This window comes from Sinocyclocheilus anshuiensis, unplaced genomic scaffold, assembly GCF_001515605.1.
Source record: "Sinocyclocheilus anshuiensis isolate Anshui unplaced genomic scaffold, SAMN03320099.WGS_v1.1 scaffold283, whole genome shotgun sequence".
Classification (NCBI taxonomy): domain Eukaryota; kingdom Metazoa; phylum Chordata; class Actinopteri; order Cypriniformes; family Cyprinidae; genus Sinocyclocheilus; species Sinocyclocheilus anshuiensis.
The window spans coordinates 6206932-6231563 of NW_015549605.1; the positions used below are offsets into that span (position 1 = coordinate 6206932).

The window sequence follows — 24632 nt, forward strand, 5'->3', positions numbered from 1 at the left end:
GCAGCAAATCAGAATATTAGAATGATTTCTGAAGGATCATGTGACTGGAGTAATGATGCTAAAAATATAGCTTTGAAATCACAGGAATAAATTGTATTTTAAAATATTTTCAAATAGAAAACTGTTATTTTAAATAGTAAATATATTTCAAAATGTTACTGTTTTTGCACTGAAATCAAGAAATATACTGTGATATAAATTTTTGCCATATCGTCCAGCCCTAGGTTATGGTTAGGGTTAGGATTAGGGTTTGGTTTAGGGTGACTTGTATGTAATTGTGCATAAATTATTGTTATTATAATAGTAAGAACATGTAACGTGTAACAAGGACACCTTAAAATAAAGCGTTACCTAATAATATATCTGATAGTAAAATAACAAAAAAAACTTTTTAAAGGAAAAAAAAAATTTCAGCTTATTTTATTTCATTTCAAATTATCATTTGATTTTAGTTGATGTACTAAAATAACTAAAATTAAGATTAAAAACGGACAAAATTAAAAACTAATAGAAATGACAAAAACGCACAAAAAATGACCAAAACTTAAAATGAAAACAACATTAATTATTCTGTAATAATATTAATAAAAACTATAATAGTGTATCAATAATAATAAAATAACACTCTGATGATAGTAGCCGTCGTGATGTTTTCTCAGGGATGGATCTGAGCAGTCAGATCCGCGGCTGTCTGGTCACGTCTTCAGCAGACAAACACGTGAAGATCTGGGACATCATGGGAGACAAACCCACCCTGATCCACTCCAGAGACATGAAGATGGTGCGTATCTGACACACGAGCGTCTAACCAGTGAACGCGGCTTTATAACGCGCCTCTGTCTCTCTGTCACAGGGCGTTGTGTTCTGCGGCTCCTGTTGTCCAGATCTGCCATTCGTCTGTGCGTTTGGAGGACAGAGGGATGGGCTGCGCGTCTGGGACATCAGCGACGTCGCTGCAGGTGTGAATCTCAAGCGTCTCGTGAGGATCTGTGTGTGTGTGTGTGTGTGTGTGTGTGTTTGTTTGTTGTTAACTGTAATCTGTCGTATCTCCAGTCGCGGAGGCTTTCAGCAGTCGGGAACGTTTGGTGGTGAATACAGTATCCGGAGCGTCCGGCGGTGTCATGGACGTCTCATAACCACCTGCATAATCTGAGACTGAATCATCGACTCACAGAAGACTGAGAAACATGGATCAGTGCTTCATAATGAATAATACGAACAGCATCTCTCAATATACAGAACAGACTTATCTTCTGACATGTTATCTTCTGATGTATATGTGCTGATATCAGAACTTTGCTGTCTTTGACAAATGTTTGAAGCCACTTTCCTTTGAGGGAATCTCAATGATGATTGAAATTTCTCTGCATACTTATTTTTTTTAGGAAGTGTATAAATAATTATGATGAATAATTTCCAATATAAAACTATGGAATCCAAGGCATTTGTCTTACTCTGTATTTCAAAATTATTTCTGTCACCATTTAACGATTCCGAACTGATCAGTTCTGAAAAAAACAAACGCTTTAATGATTTCATAAATGATTGTTGAATAAAACGATCTCTGTGGCGGTGTTTCGCTGCCCTCCAGTGGCGCATTGCAGTACTGCTGGTGTTGATACGTTTATTTTTTGCAACTTTAAATATTATCTTTCATAAATGTTAGAGAAAAATAATTGGCTACATGCTTTTATTTTATCCTAATGAATACATCTTATTTTGTCCATGATTTTATTTTATCCTTTAGAATAAAACGATCTCTAGGGCGGGTTTCGGTGCCCTCCAGTGGCGTATTGCGGTACTGCCTGGTGTTTGTTTTTTTTTGTTTTTTTTTATCCTTTTAAAATATGATCTATCTTAAATGTTTGTGAAAACGAATTGGCTTCATGCTTTTGTTTTATCCTAATGATTAAATTTTATTTGATCCATGAGTTTATTAGATCCTTTTGATGTAAAACGATCTCTATATGCGGTTTCGCTGCCCTCCAGTGGCGTATGGCGGTACTGCTGGTGGTGATGAGTTTATTTTTTTCCCCCTTTAAAATATTATCTTTCATAGATGTTAGTAAAAACTAATTGGCTTCATGATTTTATTTTATCCTAATGATTCAATTTTATTTTATCCATGATTTTATTTGATTCTTTTGAATAAAGCGATCCCTGTGGCGGTGTTTCGCTGCCCTCCAGTGGCGTATGGCGGTACTGCTGGTGTTGATAAGTTTATTTTTTGCCCCTTTAAAATATTATCTTTCATAAATGTTAGGGAAAACTAATTGGCTTTGTGATTTATTTTATCCTAATGCTCTGTGATAATCCATATAATTAGGAAATTGGAACCGCAATTGGATATTTATGCCGCCAGAGGGCGCTCCATGCATTACAAAGTTAATACATTATAATAAATAGATTAATAATAACAATGAATACCACATATCTTAAAGAAAGAAAAATATTTAAATTTCATTAAAGTCATAGTGGAGTTTAATTTTATTAAAAATATATATTTTATTTTTCTAAAGGTGGTTTGTAACGTGTTACGCTTCCTCCTAGTGGGGCTGCGAGGTACTGCAAGACACCAATTTATTTTATCTGAAAATAATTGTTAATATTATTTATTGATTGATTTATTTCTTTAGTTTATTTATTTTGCCGGTGTTTACTATGACTATGTTTTTTATCGATTAAATAAAGCAATGGGACCTGAACGGCCAACGGCGCGGATTGTTTCCTACCCGGAGGAATATTTATGTAGCGCACTGTTTGGAATAGTTCCGCTAGAGGGCGCTCTAAAGTTCAAAAACCAAATTCCTCGTTGAACTTCATTAAAAAATCAGGGCATATTTTGAGTCGAATTTCAAGACAGTTCGGATTATAAGAACAGAACTAAACAAAACACACAATAACGATTAAAAACTATGGGTTGATTTAATAATATAGTCCGAAAACGTTGCAAAACGTGTCTTTGTTGAGCCGCGGTGTTCCTAACTTCCGTTTCCCTTCCACTGTTTCAGTTCTATTAGCGGAAAGCATGGCGTCGGGTCACATCAGCAGACTGGCTCACCTGTTTAATCGCGTTAACACCAGCAGAAATATTAGACCATTCAGAGGTGAGCTCTCATAATGAAAAACAGTCACATGTTGGTTATAAATAAGTTGAATTTGTATGCGTAACTACTGTAAATGTGTTGCAAACACAGCCAGAGTGTAGGACTGTGCTGTACTGTATAACCTACATTTCTGACCTTATGAATGAGTGATGTTGTGCTGGTTTGGCTTGTATGTGTTCGCTTTCAACTCCGAGATTATAAGAAAACGACAAAAAAAAAAGTTTTTCTCTGTTTTTCGATTTCAGTTGGAACTTTTCTGTCATCTCACAACAAATCTACTGTCAGAGGTTCGTCCATTAACGACAACAGGTCAGTGTTTCCAATGCATACATAATGTCATCATAAATGCACATTTAATTGTTCAGTTACTATGATGCATCTGCAGTTATTGCATGTCAGACTTCACCCATATCAGATAAAGTGTCATTGTGTTGCTTGTTTCTCTAAAATGCATTGCTTCTGTTTCAGTGACGTGGAAATCGCAGTGACATCTGATGGAAACACAATAGTGTGTTATCATCCGACAGAAGACGTACCCTATGAGTTCACACAGGTGCGTATGATGGTTTGTGAAAGTGCAGAACAGACCGATTTGTGGAGATGTTGTGCATAAGTGTGTGTGTTTTGTTTGTTTGTTGTAGCCGATCGTCAGGCCGGATGTCGTCAGTGATCATGCAGAGACGCACGAGCAGGTGCTCAAAGCCAGACTTGGTAAAGAGGTTTTAAATAACAAACAGACCCCGACCATAGAGGAGCTCAGTAAGATGTTTTACACCACCAAACACCGCTGGTACCCCGTCGGACAGTGAGTTTGCATTCTCTACTGGACAAAAACAACATATTCTGCCTCGGTTCAGTTGAATGAACTGGTTTGTGTTTCTGTTTTCACTACAGGTATCACTCCAGACGCAGAAAGCCAAATCCACCCAAAGACCGATAGTCCTGGTCTTCTCTAATGTTCTTTGTACATGTACTTCTGCACATTAAATAAACCCTTCCTTCAGCTATTGGTTTAATGTATTGTGTATTATTATTATTTATTTGTTATCAATCATATTATAATTAACTTAAACCTTGAAAAAATCTATAATTGAAATATAAAAAGTAAAAAAAAGTTGCCAAAGCAACGTTTATCATTTTTATTTAGTTTAACTTGAAGTTCTAAATGAACGAAAACTAAAATTGAGGGAAAAATGTGTTAAAACTATAGATATTTAAAAAACAAAACGAATAACGTATGACCAAACACGACAAAAATAAAAAATGTATATATATATATAAAAATTAAAACTAATTCAAAATGATTAATGTTAACCATATCAATTGACATGAATGATATCTTATTATTTTCTCAGCGTAGTATAACACATTCTAAATTTTTGGTGAAGTCATTCATTTGGTTAAAACTTGTATTTAATAGATAATTTACTTGGGTAAAGCAAGTTTATATAGCACATTTCATACACAATTAAAAGTGCTATACATAAAGAGGGGTTTAAAATAATCAACAGATGCATAACAACTCAAATGAACAATACAAAAGTAACAAAATAAAATGTAATTAATTTTAAATGTATTAAACAAGAAGGAAAAGGATGTAAAAATAATCATAACATCATGAACAATAAAAAGTAAAGAAAAAATATTAATAATTGATTCAAAATATATTAAAACAAATAATAAAGGTATAGAACAATACATGTATAAGATTATACAGTGTTTTAAGGGGGGAAAACATTTAAACAATTAGAAATGCACACACACAAAATAGTAGGTACTCAGTAGAAAAACTACATTTCCCAGAAAAACTTCGGAACAGACGATGACGTTTTTTACCGGAAGACTTGCGCGCATGCGTTGTCAACCTCAACGCGAGCTGCAGGGACCGGGCCACGGCGCAAACCGCATTAATAAAACAAGATGGCTGGATTGCCCCGCAGGATTATTAAGGTATAATTCCCATAATGTTTGTCTTGTGCGTTCCGTTGCCGTATTTGTGCGCGTTGCGAAAGCAATGCGTTACAAATGAAAGAAAACGGCACGTGCTGCTGCTGGCCCGAGCTCGCGCTGCAGCAGGGAGGCTCCCGCGCGCTCACTGTTTCAAACACATAAAATATATGGGAATAGCCTTAATAGAAAGAGCGACATAGAGCAGTGGCATCAGAGCTTTCTGGATTGTAAGCGAGCAGCGATGCGCGTCTGTCAGCTGAGAGATCCGGGTGTGTTTACAGATGCGGATCTCACGCGCTGCGCTGGGAAACACTCGGGAAATGTGTGCATGTGTTAGCAGAATATTCCGTGCAATGAGAGTTTGCATGCAAACAGGACATGAATTGAGCTGTTTAGAAAGAGTGTGTGTCGTAAATACGTGGTTAGTGAATTTTAAGTACACAGAGATTCACCACTTGTTTGCGTTTTGTCTACACGATTCTAATCTTGCATTGCAGAAGTTTAATTGTCAGCAAGTCTGAAACACACTGCAGCTTGTTCTGGCCCAGAACCGCCCACTTAGACAGGAGGAGACCGTCCTCTGATTGACAGTTAAACAGACCAATCACGGTTCACTTACACAGTCACATGCCATTTTGGCGTTGGTTTGTCTTTAATTGATTATTACACTAATTATTTGATTTACACCAGTCTATTATTGTCAATAGTAGACTGGTGTAAATCAAATAATTGGTGTCACATAAAATGACAGGAATCTCCATGAATTGTATGTTTACAAAAAGTACTGATAATTTCTTAGACATCGTTCTGCTTGTGGATATTTAGTTTGCTTGCTACTAAGTGCCTCTACATTTTTTTAAGTATTTTATGGACAAACTTTATCAAAAGTATTCAACGCAGCTGCGGGTACTTTCTTAATGGATTTTGCTTTCATGCAACTGAAACCAAATAAAGTTCATCAGTATCATTACATTTATATTCATGCATTTGGCAGATGTTTTTTATCTGAAGCGACTTGCATTGCATTCAGGGTTTACATGTGATCAGTTCATGCATTCGAACCCATGACTCTGGCGTTGCGTTTCACACGTGTGTGTTTCGACAGGAGACGCAGCGCTTGTTGGCCGAGCCTGTGCCTGGAATCAGAGCGGAGCCTGATGAGGGAAACGCTCGGTATTTCCATGTGGTGATCTCTGGGCCGCAGGATTCGCCCTTTGAGGGCGGGACGTTCAAACTGGAGCTGTTCCTCCCAGAGGAGTATCCCATGGCTGCTCCCAAGGTCCGATTCATGACCAAAATCTACCATCCTAATGTGGACAAACTGGGCAGGATCTGTCTGGACATCCTGAAAGGTCATTATAGTGTTTGTAAAGCCTGCCATATGAAATAATAGTCTGATTTTTTTTTTTTAAATAGAGCAGTTTATTTAAATTTGCATATGTGTTTCATGTTTTGTATTATATTTGATATATAAGGATTTTATGGTGCATATAATATGATACAGTGACAATATGAAGGGAAAACAGCTTAATTTTATTCAGTGACTCAAACTGAGCAAAAAAAAATTCAGTCTGGTGCAGATGCTGATATTTATATGGACAAAAAGTATACAATTCTAATGTTTGTAATGTAAATAACCAAGATCTACAGTACAGCAGATACTTGCGTAAAATGATCAGTCAGCACTCTGTATCTCCAATAATATGTCTTAAGATGATATTTACATGATCAAAACATATAATGCAATGGAATCCAGTGCTGATTGAGAGTTGAAGAAATAAACGCTCCTCAGAAGATGTGAGGAGGCTTGAGAAGATCATTCCTCCGCTGAGGAACAGTGAAAGTAAAGCTTCTGGAAACAAACGTTCCTCAAAAGATCCTGATGATCAGATTTGAGACGCACTGATTTTTCTAAAAAATAAATGATGGAGAATCAAGTAAAGCCGAGCTGCTTCAGTCCAGTAAGGGTTCATCTGGAAATATTACTACAGTTATTCTGACGTTTGCTTGATAAAAATCAGTCAAGATTTGTCAGCCAAAAGACACGTGAAGCTGAAGGTGGGCATTTGTACAGTTATACTAAAAGAGCTTTTACTTGCTAAAAAACTACCAATCAGACGACAGAAGGCATGTAGTATATTGTGTGCAACAGGTTTAACAGCAACGTTTTGATCATTTAGAGACCTTCATGTATCAAATACAATGCTGTAGGCTTTATAGGGCTCATGGTCACTCTTCTCTCTTGTAGATAAATGGTCTCCGGCTCTTCAGATCCGTACAGTGCTGCTCTCTATCCAGGCTCTGCTAAGCGCTCCGAACCCTGATGACCCGCTGGCTAATGATGTCGCTGAACAGTGGAAGAGCAACGAGGCTCAAGCCATTGAAACAGGTGAGACTTTCTCATCAGCACTAGCTAGACGTTTATGATGTTGTCTTATTGTACTTGTTTGGAAGAAATTATTATTTATTGTTATTACCCATGTAATAAATATTTAACTGAGACGTTTCACCACTGCGCTCCTTTTGCCAAGACGAGGAAGAATATCTCTCACTTATTTCATTTCTGTTCCTATTCCAAACATTTCTAGCTTCAGATTTCAGCATCCTTATGTGTTTTTAATAGTGCTGGGTAACGATTAATCGCATACAAAATAAAAGTTTTTGTGTACATAATATATGTGTGTGTACTGTGTATATTTATTATGTATTTATAAAGACACATACAGCATATATGTAGAAAATAGTTATATATTTATATTCATAATTTATATATAAATATATTTAATATATAAACATAAGTTTTCTTAAATATATACATTCATTTGTGTTTATTTATATATACATAATAAATATACACAATACATATATTATGTACAAACAAACTTTTATTTTATATGCGATTAATCGTTGCCCAGCACTAATTTTTAGTTAGTAAAAGATTCTTTAAAAGATTATTTTTCATTGTGATGTCTTAAACTTCATTTATATGATGGGTAAATAAATACCATAGTCAAAAAGCAAGATACATTACATTTAAACCAACTGTAATGTATTTGCTTCGGATTTACATTCACATTTATCATCACTTAAAATCTCCAATAAAAAAGCTTTAAGAACATTCCACCTTACAATAGATTTTTTTTTTAGTTGTACTTATTTTATTTATTTATTTTTAAACTTGCATTTCTGACTTTCATTTCCACCATATTATATTTATTTATTTAAAAAAATAAAGGTAATTGCAACATGTTCTCACAATTCAATCTTTTTTTTCTTCCAGTTTATATCTCTCAAAATTGTAAAAACAAAGCCAGAATTGCAAGAGAAAAAGTTGCAATTACTTTATTATTTTTATTTTTTGTGGAAATTGGCTTCTAAAAAAAACAAAAAAAAAACAGGTTCAGCTCAGTTCACTCAGTAATCAAAAGGAAAAAAATAATGAAACCCATTTTAGGACCATTAAGATTTTTTTACTTTCAATGTTTGTTTGTTTTTTGTTTGTTGTTGTTGTCATTTTTGCAATTCCAGTTTTTCTGATTCTCATTACTGTATTATGACTGTTTTTTTGAGATTCACCCAAATTAAATCGATATGATCTTAATTAATGTCCTGGAGGGTGTTTTTCTCTCTCTCACAGCCCGAACATGGACCAGGCTTTATGCCGGCAACAACATTGAAGTTTAGAAGAAGGAAACGGTGGCATCACGTGAGAGAAGTGGAACAGTCTCCTCCGGTCTTCTTTTGCATTTAAAGGACACTTTCTCAGACAAATTAAAACAGCAAGCGAAAAAAAAAATACGATTCAAAAGCAACTACTGCAGCCCTTTGGGTGAGTGTCGGTGTGTTCCTGGTCAGAGCTAATGTTCGCTCCACTATATGATCTCTGCTTCTGGGTTCGGCCAGGGGTTTCCCAGCATCCCTTGCGTGGTCACTACATATTTATTATGTATTTATAAAGACACATACAGCATATATGTAGAAAATAGTTATATATTTATATTCATAATTTATATATAAATATATTTAATATATAAACATAAGTTTTCTTAAATATATACATTCATTTGTGTTTATTTATATATACATAATAAATATACACAATACATATATTATGTACAAACAAACTTTTATTTTATATGCGATTAATCGTTGCCCAGCACTAATTTTTAGTTAGTAAAAGATTCTTTAAAAGATTATTTTTCATTGTGATGTCTTAAACTTCATTTATATGATGGGTAAATAAATACCATAGTCAAAAAGCAAGATACATTACATTTAAACCAACTGTAATGTATTTGCTTCGGATTTACATTCACATTTATCATCACTTAAAATCTCCAATAAAAAAGCTTTAAGAACATTCCACCTTACAATAGATTTTTTTTTTAGTTGTACTTATTTTATTTATTTATTTTTAAACTTGCATTTCTGACTTTCATTTCCACCATATTATATTTATTTATTTAAAAAAATAAAGGTAATTGCAACATGTTCTCACAATTCAATCTTTTTTTTCTTCCAGTTTATATCTCTCAAAATTGTAAAAACAAAGCCAGAATTGCAAGAGAAAAAGTTGCAATTACTTTATTATTTTTATTTTTTGTGGAAATTGGCTTCTAAAAAAAACAAAAAAAAAACAGGTTCAGCTCAGTTCACTCAGTTATCAAAAGGAAAAAAATAATGAAACCCATTTTAGGACCATTAAGATTTTTTTACTTTCAATGTTTGTTTGTTTTTTGTTTGTTGTTGTTGTCATTTTTGCAATTCCAGTTTTTCTGATTCTCATTACTGTATTATGACTGTTTTTTTGAGATTCACCCAAATTAAATCGATATGATCTTAATTAATGTCCTGGAGGGTGTTTTTCTCTCTCTCACAGCCCGAACATGGACCAGGCTTTATGCCGGCAACAACATTGAAGTTTAGAAGAAGGAAACGGTGGCATCACGTGAGAGAAGTGGAACAGTCTCCTCCGGTCTTCTTTTGCATTTAAAGGACACTTTCTCAGACAAATTAAAACAGCAAGCGAAAAAAAAAATACGATTCAAAAGCAACTACTGCAGCCCTTTGGGTGAGTGTCGGTGTGTTCCTGGTCAGAGCTAATGTTCGCTCCACTATATGATCTCTGCTTCTGGGTTCGGCCAGGGGTTTCCCAGCATCCCTTGCGTGGTCACTACACAGGACCCTGTCAGAATGTGTAGTACAGTCTTCTATTACAGTCATTAGCACAGTGGATTTCACTGAAAACTGATTGTAGGCTCCAGGTGGATGGTTCATTTTTGTTAGTTCATTTTTATGTTAGGGGGTGTAGAGGGAGGGCCCGTTAAACGTGGGATGCATATATGCTGCTTCTCGGTCAGGGACAAAATGATGTGAATTTTTTTCCTTTTCCTTCCTGTGAAACTCTTCAGTTCATTAAACGCATGTGGTGAACCCGTCTATATCATTGCCTATCTGACAGAACCTGCTCTGACGTTGTTGTATTACAAACTAAACTTGTGTGAGTGTGCGTGTAAAGGTTTGTGTTTCGGCTGGAGTGGAATCTGTATGACTTGTCTGGGAAAATTAAATCTGTAAATGTTCAGTTTTAGTAAAAATATTTTTTGTTATGTTATTTGGTTTGTTCTCTTTATTTCTGAGGGGTTTTTACAGGTTCGAATCTGATTGTTATGGTAGCTTGTGACTGCCATGGAATTTAAAAAAGGTAGCAGTGTATTTTATCTCGCAATTCTGAATTCAGACTTTTTCTCAATTTCAAATCTCACAATTTTGGCTTTTTTTCCTCGCAATTCTGACTTTGCATCTTGCAATTTTGACACTTTTTTGGAATTCTGAGTTTATATCTTGCAGCTGACCGTTCGCATAGACCTGCCCTCCTTAGTTACTGTTGCTATCTCGGACAAACAATGGCGCTCTCACACTACTCATGGTCTCACGCAGTAAATAATACATCGCAGAGTAAAGAGGAAACTGACAATGTGCCGACAGACGAGACCGAGCAGGTTACTTCTGGTATGAAACAAGGTCTCAGGACTCTCAGCTTTCAAAGTTTGTCATTTTTAAAGAAAATCAAACAATAAATACCATTTTGTGGCTCTGTAATGACAGATCACTGTATTGTCTCAGTTAAAGCTCCACGTGAACTAATCGTCTTTCATATATACTTAAAGCACGAAATTAACATGAATGAACTCTCTGCGAATGGTCAATTTTGGCTTTTTTGTGGAATTCTGAGCTTAAACCTTGGAATTTTGAAATCTTTCTTGAAATTCTGAGTTTATATTTCAGTTTTAGCTTTTTTTCATGGAATTCTAAGTTTACATCTACCAATTTTGACACTTTTCTTGGAATTCAGAGTTTACATCTTGCGATTTTAACATTTTCTAAATTCTGCTTTTACATCTTGCAATTTTTACACTTTTCTTGGAATTCTGAGTTTATATCTCACCATTTTAGCTCTTTTTTGAGTTTACATCTTGCAGTTTTGTACCGATTGTAGCTTGAAACCTCTCAGCAGATAAAAAATACAGTTTGTCAAATAATTTCACAGTATGAATGGCATGAATACAAACACTGCAGGTGTTTAATCTCAACGACTATGAATTATGCTTAAACATGGCTGTACTGCCTTGCTAGTTTGTTAATGTGAAAGTTTGTCTTCTTCAAATAAAATAGAAAATTGATCTGGTTTTGAGAGAAGTCCCTTTAAACCATGTTTCCGATTAAAATGTTTCTATACAAAAGAGAATTTGTTTATTAAATTACAGCTGTTACAGTATTACTTTGTCAAAGATGAGGTGGCAGAAGCATCTGAAAAATAATTACAGTATATTTAGATGGTCTAACATGGACAATTGCAGTTTTTTTTTTTTTTACAATTTAGAGCAAAATTGGTATGTAATTAAAAATGAACATAAGGTGCATCCACTCAGCTGCTCAAGTTTATAAAAACAAAGGCTTCATATATTTTGTTTAATACAAATAGCATTCCTTCATTTGAAATTAATAATTTTAGCCTTTAAATTAAAAGTCAGTTCTCCAGTACAGTATATAAAGGGAGTTCTGTCTCTCTTAAATTGGACTTTTAATTCCAGATTTCCAGTGTTGTCTCAGACTTTCACTGTATTTGAGCCGCAGTGAACTCTGACAGAGCTTCATTGCTGGATTTATGAATCGGGCTGTCTAAGAACCGCAGTACGGTGGCTCTTATCTCTCTTTTGTTCCACATGACTCAGTTCTTCTACCAAACACACATTATATAACTGTCTGAGTAGCAGAGCTGCAAGTTATTTCTGACTTCCACATTTCTCCGTCCTGTATGTTTGTGTGTGTGTGCAGGCCGTTTATAGGATTGGGACATCGAGAGCAAACAAAACAGTCTCTTGTTTCTGTTTTCTCATTTCTAATGAGCCATTTGTTATGTCTGCAGTGTCTGAATGGCTACCATTACGGCATTTCTAAAGACCTTGGGAGCATAGCTTGTAAAAATGTCAAGAGTGTTTGTATATGGTCACGAATAGAACTGACTACTGTTTACTATTTAGCATTAACAGATGAGTATTTCTGACCAGTAAACGTTCATATTCATTATGAAGTTTCGGATTCTACAAAAACAAGATGGTTACCCTCGTGCAGCTCAATAAATGTGAATTAAAAGTCACGTTCAGTAAGTGTGTGGCAGCTGTTGCTCTGATCAGATCCATGTAATCTCATTAAGGCCGTGAACAGATTCACACTTCTCTGTTCTGTCTCAAAATCTGTTGAGCCCATGGCAAACAATTATTTCCATTGTGCTGATTAATGTGCTTAATGAGTTTGGCCCATGTTGAGTTGAGGTGGTATTCTACGTCAGCATGACACATGCTAAGTTAATGCAACAGATTTTAGAGCATTCCTCACTAACCAGATGTCTGTAATTCACTCATTAAAGACATGACGACTGCAGGCATGTGCGGTGATCCCTGTCTTAGGTAACTAAATCCACCCAAGAAAAATTATTCTCTATCATTTTAATGGTGATAATATTATAGGGCAAGTTGTCACATGTCTATATCCCAGTAACTATTTGGTTTTGAGTCAAACGCCCAATTACACGAATGATTTTACCAGTAAACCTACCTTGAAAATAGTCTTTGAGCGTTTATCATTAAAAGTGCCTCTAGTTTCACTCAAATCTGCTAATGACAAGTCTCTCCCAAACTGTTTCTTCATCATGTTTGCACAGTGATAACAGAAAAAATGTTGTCAGATTCTTTTGTTGTCAAAGTTAAACAATGTCATCATCGTAATTCAATCAGATCAGTATCTATGCCAAAGTCCAGCATTCCAGGTTGTCATTAACAGCACTACATTAATGAAAAGTGTACAAATGGTATTCATTTTATTTAATTTACATTATTTAATTTACATTAAATGCATTAATGCACTGCTGTATATGCAGCTGGATGGGAACGGTGTAAAGTATTTATTTAGTATTCATTATTTTCTGCATTCATGTAGTTTTCATTCATATCTACATATTTTGTCGGAACACACGTAAATAATCAGCTAACTAAAATATGTTCTAAGAATAGTTTGTTAACGTTCCCCGTTTTTATTTTTACGTTGTTTACACATTTTTTTTCTAGGTTATGCAAATGTTAGAGAAAACCTTAAAGAAACGTTCCATTTTTTTCATTATGCAAACATTTCAGGAACGTTACTTTTGAACTTTCTCAGTGTCTATGGATAATGTCTACCGTGAATTATCTGATGCTCAAAGTACGTGTCTTGTCAAAAAAACTAATTTATATAGGTCTATTAACATTAATGTTAATATATAAATAGTTGTGAATAGTAAAAGATAAAACAAATTATGTCATAACTACCTGCAGTATATGTGGCAGGAGGCCGGCCACGCAGTAATGCGGTAACGGATGAGTGTGAGCGCAGTTCACGGATCCGCCTGACGGAGGTCTCGAGCGCTGCGGCCGGTAATTACAAATCCTACTACGGCCAAGGTGTCGCTTATGCATATTAATTAGTGTGTGATGACGTCGAGGACTTGCCTTCCAATGGTGAACGCTGTTGATTAATATATGCTGACGTTACCTGGTAACCTTCCAATGCTGACGGTTTATCTTATGAATATTAAGTACCAAGCCGTCAACATACTAGCGTTAGTAATTTCGCACCCGGCCCACCACACACGTATATATATACCGGGGGAAACGAGATATTTTGACCTGGGAATGGACAGCGGAATGCAGAGTTGTCGTTAGAGAATCGAATTTGCTGGACTAAACGCGGAGGAATGATTTAAATTGGATTTAAAACCAACGCAAACCCGTAGGCTCGGTCCAGCCCGGTATTGGTCTGCTTCTCGCCGTCGGTGGTGACTCACGGAGCTCGGTCCGTTCACGGAGCATTGCTGACCGGTCGGATAAATCTACGGAAGGACCGACAGGATTTCAGCATGAAGTTCAAACCGAACCAGACGCGGACGTACGACCGGGAAGGATTCAAGCGGCGGGCGGCGTGTCTGTGCTTCAAGAACGAACGGGAGGATGAGGTACGGAGATATTAACCTCGTTGTCTAAACCAGACATGATGCTCGGATGATAAATCGGTGTATCAACACGCACTGACACTTTCACCTGTGGCCCAGCCAGAATATATGTTAGCATACAGATATTTGTTGAGTAAATATGTATATATTGCACATGTAAGAGCTATCAATCAGATGCTAGTATGCTGTCATGTAATGTCATCTAGTACATCAGTGCTGTGTTTCATCATTGATGGATACGTAGATGCATAGATTGAAGATATGAATTAGAAATTTGCAGTGCATCAGCATACAATACATACACAAAACAAATAATGCACTATACAGACACACCAGACAATGTATTGTTTACATCTGTAGTGCTGGAAAAAAATCTGAGATCAGTTTATCATTGTTAAGTGTTCTTAGAAAGTGAGGTTTTTGCAGCATGCACTGCTCAGATCACTGCACAGTGTAATCTAGAGCACATCTGTTCCAGGGCTGTAATCTCTGTCACACAACCCTGCGCTGGCCAAAATCCCATTGATCCTCATTAGTCAAGTAAACCTGTTTCTACTGCATAATAACCCATTATAATCTATCTATCTATCTATCTATCTTGTCATTGCACACATGTTCGTCTCCTGTCACCCATCATGACTTAAAGGCACTTTAGACTGTCGGTCACTGGGCCTCCGTAGTACAGTTATGCAATAAAAGCACGTCAGACTGCAGCTCTCTGAAACTCCCTCTGTTTATGCATGTACAGTATACAGCTGCACCAGGTTCATCCACCTCTGCTAAAGGACTGTCATGAAAAGACATAAGATTGAATGGCATATAACACCCAGTGACACCTTTTGAAAAATCACATTTAAAAAAAAACAAAACAGTTGCAATATTAACTCATTTTTTGATTTTCTTGTTGTAAAGGTTTGTTGCTGAATATCTTGTATCAGCCCCAAAGAGAGCTGCTTTTTATGAGTTTTTGTGTTTAATGTGTGATTAATATGAATAGAGACAATAAAAGAGTGCAATCATCTTGTGGGCGACCAGTAAAGCCTTGAGTGCATCTTGTAAATAATTAATCACATCATAAACTTGAATATATGTAAGCGTTGATTCACACTAGTGAATTTTGTGCTTAAAGGAATAGTTCATCCAAAAATGAAAATTTGTTGACCGTTGGAGATACAGATGTGTTTGCTTCTTCTTGGTAACAGATTTCGAGAAATGTAGCATTTCATCACTTGCTCAGCAATGGATCCTCAGCAGTGAATAGGTGCCATCAAAATGAGAGTCCAAACAGCTGATAAAAACATCACAATAATCCAAACATCTCCAGTCCATCAGTTAACAACATCATGTGAATCCAAAAACTGCGTGTTTGTAAGAAACAAATCCATCAAGACGATTTAACATCAAACCGTTGCTTCTGGCTAAAATATGAGTCCAGTGAAAAAGTAATCTGGTCCGAATCAGGAGAGAAATATGCATCAAGCACAGTTTACAACCCAAAACAGTTCTGAACAAATATGTGGGTGGATTTTGAGGTGAGAGGCAATAGGAGATGGACTTTTTCACTGGAGGAAGCATTGTTATAAATTATGGACTCATTTTTTTGGCCAGAAGTGATGGTTCGAAGTTAAACGCCTTAATGACGGACTTGTTTCTTACAAACACGCGGCTTTTCGCTTTATAAGACATTAATTGATAGACTGGAGTGATGTGGATTATTGTGATGATTTTATCAGCTGTTTAGAGTCTCATTCTGACGGCACCCATTCACTGCAGAGGATCTATTGGTGAGCAAGTGATGGAATGCTACATTTCTCTAAATCTGATGAAGAAACAAACTCAACTACATCTTGGATGGCCTGAAGGTGAGGACATTTTCAGCAAATTTTCATTTTTGGGTGAAAGTTGATTCCTTTTAAGTGGCCATTTTCAGAGGTTTCTGCTTTTCTGATAATCCTTCATTCTGTCACTTCCTTGTATCCAAGTAACCAAAGAGAAGAATCTGAGTTGTTGGAGCTGTCCTGTGGGATTGCTGGTGTAAATCTGGGGTTGCTTCATATCCACTCTGTATGCCTGCTGATCTCATAGCATCTCCACAAACAGTCCTGGCACTGCATGCCAACTCCAGACTGATCCACAGTCAGTGCATGTCTGTGTAAGTGAGGGGGAACTCATTTGAAATGGCTGCCCTTTGTGTCGGAGTGAAAGAGGGTGAGCAGGGGACAGAGGATCAGCGATCGCTTGAGTCAAAATCCCCCCCATTCAGCGCACTTCATAGACTCGGTCTCTCGCTACAGCGCCGATCAGCGACGGCGAGACAGAGAGCGTGTTAGCAGAATTTAAACATCATCCTAGTGATTTGTCTCATACAAAATCTTACAGTTGTTCAAAAATGCATGACTATAAAATGCTACAGGTGTCTAAAGAGTCAATAGCACTTTATACAGTACAGATTAATGTTGCTCAATAATGGTCAAATTAATAATCATGATTGTTTTCATTTGAGAAATTTCTTTTTGCATTTCATAAGAATTATTGTACTTTCATGTAAGCATAAATTAAGAAAACATCAACTCATGTGCAAGCTTATCTTTCTACATCATAAACAAAAAACTCTTAAAGGGAAAGTTCACCCATAAATTGTTCACCCCGTATGAATGTTAAACACCCTCTGTTAAACACAAATATGATATTTTGAAGGATGTGTGTAACCAAACTGTTGCTGGTAGCCATTAAATTCCATAGTATGGAAAAAATACTGTTTAAGTCAATGGCTACCAGCAACTATTTGGTTAAGAACATTCTTCAAAATATCTTCCTTTGTGTTCAACTGAAGAAAGAAACTCATAGGTTTGGAACAACATGGGGTGAGTAAATGATGTCTGAATTAATTTTTTTGGGGGTGACCTATCCATTTAAGAGGCTTCTCTCAAATTCCTAATATTAATTGCAATAATTCCAAATGTTAATGTTTTTCTATAATTAACAAAAATGCTGTGTGTTGTAGCACAGAAGTACCATAATTGCATTTATTCAGCAACCATAATATAGCTGAGATTACTTTTTGGATATTGCAAATAATGAAGCTTATATAATCAATGCGAGCAAATACAGTGATCCCTATTAAAATACAGATCGTTTCAAAGCAGCTTCACAGTAATAAACAAAAATCAGTGATGCCTTACGCCATTTAGCATCATGTTTATTATTAAATACAGTCATGTTTTCCCAGAATCTGAGTTATTGTAAACATACAGCAGATTTAGAATAACTGTGACATGCCTCTGCTAACATAGTCACATGCATACGCACCCAAGAATGATTTCAACCACACGGTTCACTGTAGTCACCTGACTTTTTATTATGTGATGATAGATTTTTCTTGTCTGGGTCTGTTTGTGGTGTGGTGGTTAAGGCTGATTAGTTCAAATGAAATGCACTGGTGTGTCCTTAAAGAGGACGCTTAACCCCAGGGTTGCTCAAGGGGGTTTGTCCTTGTAATAAGTTCATGGTGCTGTGCTGCGGTGACATTGGGTGTAAGTCACAGAAACCGGAAAACTCTGGTCGTGTGGTGAGAAAATTAGATTTTAAAATATAATCCTATTTATCCTGATATGAAAGACAGTGGTGAGTTTACATGTAAAAAAATCATGTCAGATCTGTTATGTTTGTGCATTTAACTCTAAATCAATATGATACTTCATCTCTTTGCTCTAGTGTTTAATCATTATGGTTCTGACCGCTGGATTCAAGTGTGATTTCGTCATATTAATGAAACACCTGATGATTCATGTTTTGCACCCACATTGTTTTGATTAAAAACGTCCTTGATGCGTCACTGAGAATCTCTTCATGTTAACATGAAATAACATTCACCATCCATTTTACTACAGCAATGTGATGAATTTCTGAACAAAAAAAAAAAACGTAATTATGTCCATCACGAATCGATAGATCATAAAAAGTAGATTTTGATTTCAAGCTGACTTTAAGACTATGAAGAAGTGAAAAATGTGGAAAAAAAACAATTATATATTATTTATGTATGTTATATAATTATTTAATAAAAATTAATGATATATTAAAAACAATCAACAATATATTATTTAAATAATGAATTATATGTTCAGCACAATTTCTGTTTTATTGCCTTTTGCTGACTTAATGTAAAAAGATAGAATTAAGTTAGAAATTAGAATCACCATTGAGAATAATTAGAAAATTAGAAAAAAGCATTTGAAATTTAAAAATTAACTTAATTGTCATAAAAAATAATGCAAATATATAATGCACTTACAGCTGTGTGTGTGCATGTGTATATCAGTCTAGAATAACTGTTTATTATTATTTATTTGTTTATTTATTTTTGGTTAGTTATTCCAGACTGATTTTTACATCCATGCAATAAGATACAAAACCCCTCAATTTTGAGTCCTGATCACCTTTTCAGAGTTTATTTTGCAATAATGATTGGGTGACTGACTCTACATTATCCTTGTTTTATTCTTGTTGTTTTGGGGTCAATTATGATATGCATGTGTTTTCATGAGATTCGGCAGGGTGGAATTATGGGACTGTAAATTACTGGTTGTGTTTGAGTGATTCTCAAACCTGTTTGTATAAGAGGTTTCATTGTCATGTACTTTTCTTGAACTGTATGGTACTGTACTTCCATCACTGAGTGACAAGAACACGCAGGTCATAGTTGTTTTGTTAATTGAGTGGTTGAAAATGAGCTCTTTTCTATCTTAAGCTGATGGTCATGTGTGACCGGCCCTGGTTATCTGTGGGAAACCAGAACTGGACTAACGTGTTTCAAGAAAACAACTGTTTTAGGAGAATTGCATGTAAACAGAAGAACTGTGAGTGTGTTTTGAGCACACAACCTTTAGATGCCACATATTCTAATCCTGTGTACAGAAAGCTTTCTTTTGTGGTTTCGGCTCTCTTTAAGCAGGTGACCCATTCTCGTGGTTAGCTATGCAGCACGTCGTAAAAATAACCTCAGTCTGGCCCAGAACATGCCAGGTGACAGCAAGTGTCATGAACTTGACAGATGCACGTGATGTCACAATGCCACCACCATCAATCCCACAATCCTCTTAGTGTAGGACACACCTGAGGACCAATCAGCGGCTGGAGGATTAGCCAATCAGAGATCAAGATGTACCATCACAATTGCACTTCTGCAGCATCCATCTGTCAGAAGTCACTCACACCAGGGTTATTATTATTAACTAGAAGAACTATTAAACATGTTTAACTACTAAAACTATTAAGCTCAGGAAAGCAATGCAGACATTGTTGTTTAATTTGTGCTGTTTTTACTTGTAATTAATGTTTTATGTGATGTATACCCTTCTAATGCTCTGTAATATGATATTTTGTTTGTATTGTATTCCTGCTCGTTTCTGAAAAGGTGGTCAGACCAGGGTTATTATCATTAACTAAAACCATAAAAAAGTTTAATCTGAAATAAAATAAACTTAACTGAAATAAAATAAAACCTTAAACTTACTTTATTCCAGCCTTTATTCCAAGGAAACATTCTCATTTAACTTAATGTAATAAAATAACAAAATTAATACATTTAAATCAATAAAAAAAACTATATAGAAATTGAAAAAAAAGAATAAAAGTGACACAACAAAATTACTAAAACTAAAATTAAAATGATAATACATTTAATATATTTATGAAAATTATATTTATAAAATATAAAAATAAGAACTAATCCAAAATATTAATTAAAACTATTATATATATACATATAAAACAACACTGAGCCAGACTCTAAAGTATTACAAATACAAGTACAAATACAGTAGGCTTGTGTGCAACCCTTTAGATTGCGAAATTTGCGTCAAAATAATTTTCATTAATCTCAATAAATGATTGGTGTGTTTTGATGAAGTATCTGTGACAAACCACCAATAAATCACAATAATCCTGTGCTATAACCACTGCCATTCATACAGGCTATGGTGAAAAGTTGACTGAATCAGTTCTGCGCTGGTTTCTGCAGGTGCTGTTGGTCAGCAGCAGTCGAAACCCGGATCAGTGGATTGTTCCTGGAGGAGGGATGGAGCCGGAGGAGGAGCCGTGTGGAGCTGCTGTACGGGAGGTCTTTGAGGAGGTGCCACATTGTCTTTTAACATCATTTCTAGCAGTCAGGGTTTTACTGGTGTTATTTACTTGACTTTGGGAGTCTCATGGCTAAATGAAAGATTGTTGTGGATTTGATCTCTCTCCTTCTCTCTCTCTCTCCCTCAGGCTGGAGTGAAGGGTAAATTAGGACGTTTGCTCGGTGTGTTTGAGGTAAGGCTCTTCTCTCTCTCCTGATTGGACGGTTGAGACTCCTGAATGGATGTATCATGAGATGAGGCGATTACAGTCCCTCTTACTGAAAGAGTTTATTTTTCAACAACAGCAGAACCAGGACCGGAAACACCGGACGTACGTGTATGTTCTGACGGTCACAGAGACGCTGGATGCCTGGGAGGACTCGGTCAATATTGGTGAGTTTGTGTGTGTTTGTGTGCTGCTTCTTTTGTGATGGATCTGAAGGTATTTAGCCCTCGGGGTCTCATGATTGTTCAGCTATTTCCTGACTGCATGTATATTATACACACACACGCGCACACACACACACACACACACACACACACACACACTGGTTTCATGCTGTTGAGTCTATAAGTCTGAGACCACAAGTGAAAATGCCTCTATTTGCATGTGTTTTTAAATTTAATTATTTTTTAATTTAATTTAATTCATATATTTATTGCAAAAATATAAATGATAACAGGATCTATACAGGATATATTTTTCAACTGCCTTCTTATCCCCATTAATAAAATAAAATTAAGTTCAGTTCAATTCAATTCAATTTAACTATATGTTTAAGAAAACAAGAAAATAGACATATATATTTAATGGCCTTCCCATCCTTTCCCTGCTCCCTTAATTTATATTTTTATGTAATTTAATTTAATTTTATAATTTAATTGAAAACATATAATTATTGCAAAAATGTGAAAGATAAGAACATTTCCAAAAAAAAAAAAAAAAACTCAATATACATATATTTTTAACTGCTTTCCCATAATTTCCTGCTCCCTAAAAATAAATTAATTTTTAAAATTTACATTTATTTAATTTGATTTTTTAATTTAATTTAAATCATATCTTTATTGCAAAAATATAAAGGATAACAAAATGTAATTTTCTTTTAACTGCCCTCCCACTTCAATTCAATTCAACCTTATCGTTATTGCAAAAATATGAAAGATTACAAGAAAATCTCAAAAACTTATACATTATTTTTAAGTGCTTTCCCATCCTCCCCTTTAAACTCAATTCAAAATTCAAATTTCAAAATATGAAAGATAAAAAGAAAATCTCCTTAAAAATTTAACCCCCTTAATTTAAATTATTATTTTTTTACATTTTATTTTATTCCATTTTATGATTTAATTGTATTTAATTTAATTTTAAAACGTATTTAATTCAATAATAAAACACTATTGCATGATGATGATCCATGTTTTAAGAAAGTTTTAAGACCCCACAATATATTTATTCATAATATTCTAATATTTACAGTCTTTGCAGTGTATTTTGCTCATGTTGCAGTGTTTGTCCCGTAGGCCGGAAGCGCGAGTGGTTTCCCGTCGATGAGGCCATCAAGGTCCTGCAGAGCCACAAACCCGTTCACGCCGAATACCTGAGACGCCTGCGGATCAGTCGCCCCTCCAGCACCACCAACGGCAACCTGCTCCTGCCCCAGACATCTCCCAGCACCCTCACACCGTTCTTCAGCGCTCCGGCGTCAGCCGCACGCAGATAGGACACACACACACTCAGTACAACACACACACGTCTACATGAACCACCCACACACATCTCCAGGGCCTTTATGACCCTCACAGCACCTCTTAGGCACCTTTGGGACGTTTTTTTCATTTTCTTGATGCAAAAAAATCTATCTATTTATATCTTTATAGATCACAATATAAAAAAATTGAAATGGTCATTAAAAAGGCTACATAAAAAAATTACATTTAAAAATATATATATACATATATAAAATGAAATATGAGCTGTAAATGTTTTGTGAGATTAACCCAAATGAATCTTTGGCATTAGCAAAGCCTTGAATATCTGTCAGATGTGAGGATTGGGTGCCTTTTTCCTTTTTTAAAACGTTTAACAACACATTGTACTGTCATTGTTTTTTGTTTGAAACACTGATGCACATTTGTTGATGGCTGCTGCTCTGAATGCATCTCTCCAGTGGCTGTGAGTGGGCTGATCTCAGATCTGCTGTAATCACACTGAACCCCAACACGTCCCTCCAGCTCATGTTTAGTTTGTGTGTGAAAACGAACAGGTCAGTGCCAGTCGTTCATTTGGATTGAGCGGATGTACAAATAACACTTTCCTTTAGATTACACTGAGATGTGAAGTGTCAACAGCAAAACTAACTAAATGTACATTTCCTAAAACATTTGGACTATGTCCTTTAGTAAAACAACAAACAGGAGTGTTATGGTGAAGTTATTTGCCACACGAGATGTACAGTCTAATATCTCGGGTTTTCACAATGAATTCTGATACTTTGTGAGGCGTGAACTGTAAACTGCATTAGGCCTGAGGAGTGTTTTAATAGATTTACAGGTTTTCCTGACCGGATAACTGGATTCCTGAAAGCATCAGAGATTCTGGTCGATGAGATTTCTGGGAATTGGTGAGCAGGAGGGTCGTAATCTCATTTTATGCTTTGATTAAAAAACAAACATTTGTAAATATACTAAAAGACTGAAAATGACAAATGATGTATGATGGTTTGTAACTAAAATGCAAAAGTATTAATCTTTTCTGCTCTTAACTCTTTCTATGAGGTCTTTCTTTAGGTGATTTTGAAAAGAGAACAGAACTGTGAATTTTGTCAGAGAAAAAAAAGAAATGCTAACGGGTAAATCTCATGAAACTGGTCAAGAACATGCACAGGTCATATTTCAGTACAGACATTTTAATTATATATATATATAAAATTAAAGATAAAGCAGCCTTTTTTCAAGACCTTTCGAATTTTTATGACACATTTTCCTATATTGTTATTACTATAGTGCACAATGAATGATGTATTATTTAAATTATATTGTATTTATACATTGTGGTATTATTTGTTTTATTGCCCTTAATTCATGCTTATTTAATTTAAAAAATATTTTGTACTGTAAATACTGTATTACAGTAATTAACATCTAATAAGTATAACAATTAAAAATGGAAACTAAGATCACAAAGAAAAAATCTAAGTGGTCACTGAAATAGTCTTCATTTTCCTTATTAAAAAATTATGGCTGTGAGTGGGCTGATCTCAGATCTGCTGTAATCACACTGAACCCCAACACGTCCCTCCAGCTCATGTTTAGTTTGTGTGTGAAAACGAACAGGTCAGTGCCAGTCGTTCATTTGGATTGAGCGGATGTACAAATAACACTTTCCTTTAGATTACACTGAGATGTGAAGTGTCAACAGCAAAACTAACTAAATGTACATTTCCTAAAACATTTGGACTATGTCCTTTAGTAAAACAACAAACAGGAGTGTTATGGTGAAGTTATTTGCCACACGAGATGTACAGTCTAATATCTCGGGTTTTCACAATGAATTCTGATACTTTGTGAGGCGTGAACTGTAAACTGCATTAGGCCTGAGGAGTGTTTTAATAGATTTACAGGTTTGTGAGTCAGATTAACTGTCTCTTACCTGTTCTGAGATGCCAACGGGTCCACAGTTTCTGTGTGTTTACTGTAATCTGTACAGATGCTCATAATGGGTATTTTTATTTGTCAATAAAGATTGTATCACAAGGAAGAAATGTGAATTGTGATGAATTATGATGACATTTTCTGATGAATCATGAGACAAATGCCAATTTCTAATCATTCATCTGCCATCTTAAAACCTTATAGGGTATAATAATAATAATTATATATATATATATATATATATATATATAT

General features: G+C 35.4%; 4 protein-coding genes across 5 annotated transcripts in view; all 4 read left to right on the plus strand.

Annotated features, from left to right (window-relative positions):
• Nucleotides 1-1785, plus strand: part of pwp1 (PWP1 homolog, endonuclein) — an 8547-nt gene extending 6762 nt beyond the window's left edge. Inside the window, exons 13-15 of the mRNA XM_016447716.1 lie at nt 660-781; nt 854-959; nt 1054-1785. Coding sequence (XP_016303202.1) covers nt 660-781; nt 854-959; nt 1054-1136 — 311 coding nt within the window. The 3' untranslated portion in view covers nt 1137-1785. The remainder of the gene's footprint in view (nt 1-659; nt 782-853; nt 960-1053) is intronic.
• A 1013-nt stretch (nt 1786-2798) lies between these two features.
• Nucleotides 2799-4116, plus strand: mrpl42 (mitochondrial ribosomal protein L42). Its single transcript, XM_016447432.1, has 5 exons — nt 2799-3107; nt 3353-3416; nt 3576-3660; nt 3749-3912; nt 4002-4116. Exons 1-5 carry the CDS (start codon nt 3029-3031, stop codon nt 4045-4047), a joined length of 438 nt encoding a protein of 145 aa, XP_016302918.1. The 5' UTR covers nt 2799-3028; the 3' UTR covers nt 4048-4116.
• An 831-nt stretch (nt 4117-4947) lies between these two features.
• Nucleotides 4948-8986, plus strand: LOC107658971 (ubiquitin-conjugating enzyme E2 N-like). Of its 2 annotated transcripts, none has more exons than XM_016447718.1 (4): nt 4948-5057; nt 6163-6409; nt 7306-7446; nt 8695-8986. In XM_016447718.1, the coding sequence occupies exons 1-4, from the start codon at nt 5028-5030 to the stop codon at nt 8739-8741; spliced, it is 465 nt and encodes a 154-aa protein (XP_016303204.1). In that variant the 5' UTR covers nt 4948-5027; the 3' UTR covers nt 8742-8986. The 2 variants fall into 2 exon arrangements, with proteins under 2 accessions (XP_016303204.1, XP_016303203.1); XM_016447717.1 differs by lacking the exon at nt 4948-5057 and adding an exon at nt 5910-5963.
• A 5190-nt stretch (nt 8987-14176) lies between these two features.
• On the plus strand, nt 14177-22556 carry LOC107658972 (diphosphoinositol polyphosphate phosphohydrolase 3-beta-like). The gene is made up of 5 exons (XM_016447719.1): nt 14177-14607; nt 20627-20737; nt 20875-20919; nt 21032-21119; nt 22251-22556. The coding sequence occupies exons 1-5, from the start codon at nt 14512-14514 to the stop codon at nt 22448-22450; spliced, it is 540 nt and encodes a 179-aa protein (XP_016303205.1). The 5' UTR covers nt 14177-14511; the 3' UTR covers nt 22451-22556.
• Nucleotides 22557-24632: the final 2076 nt, after the last annotated feature.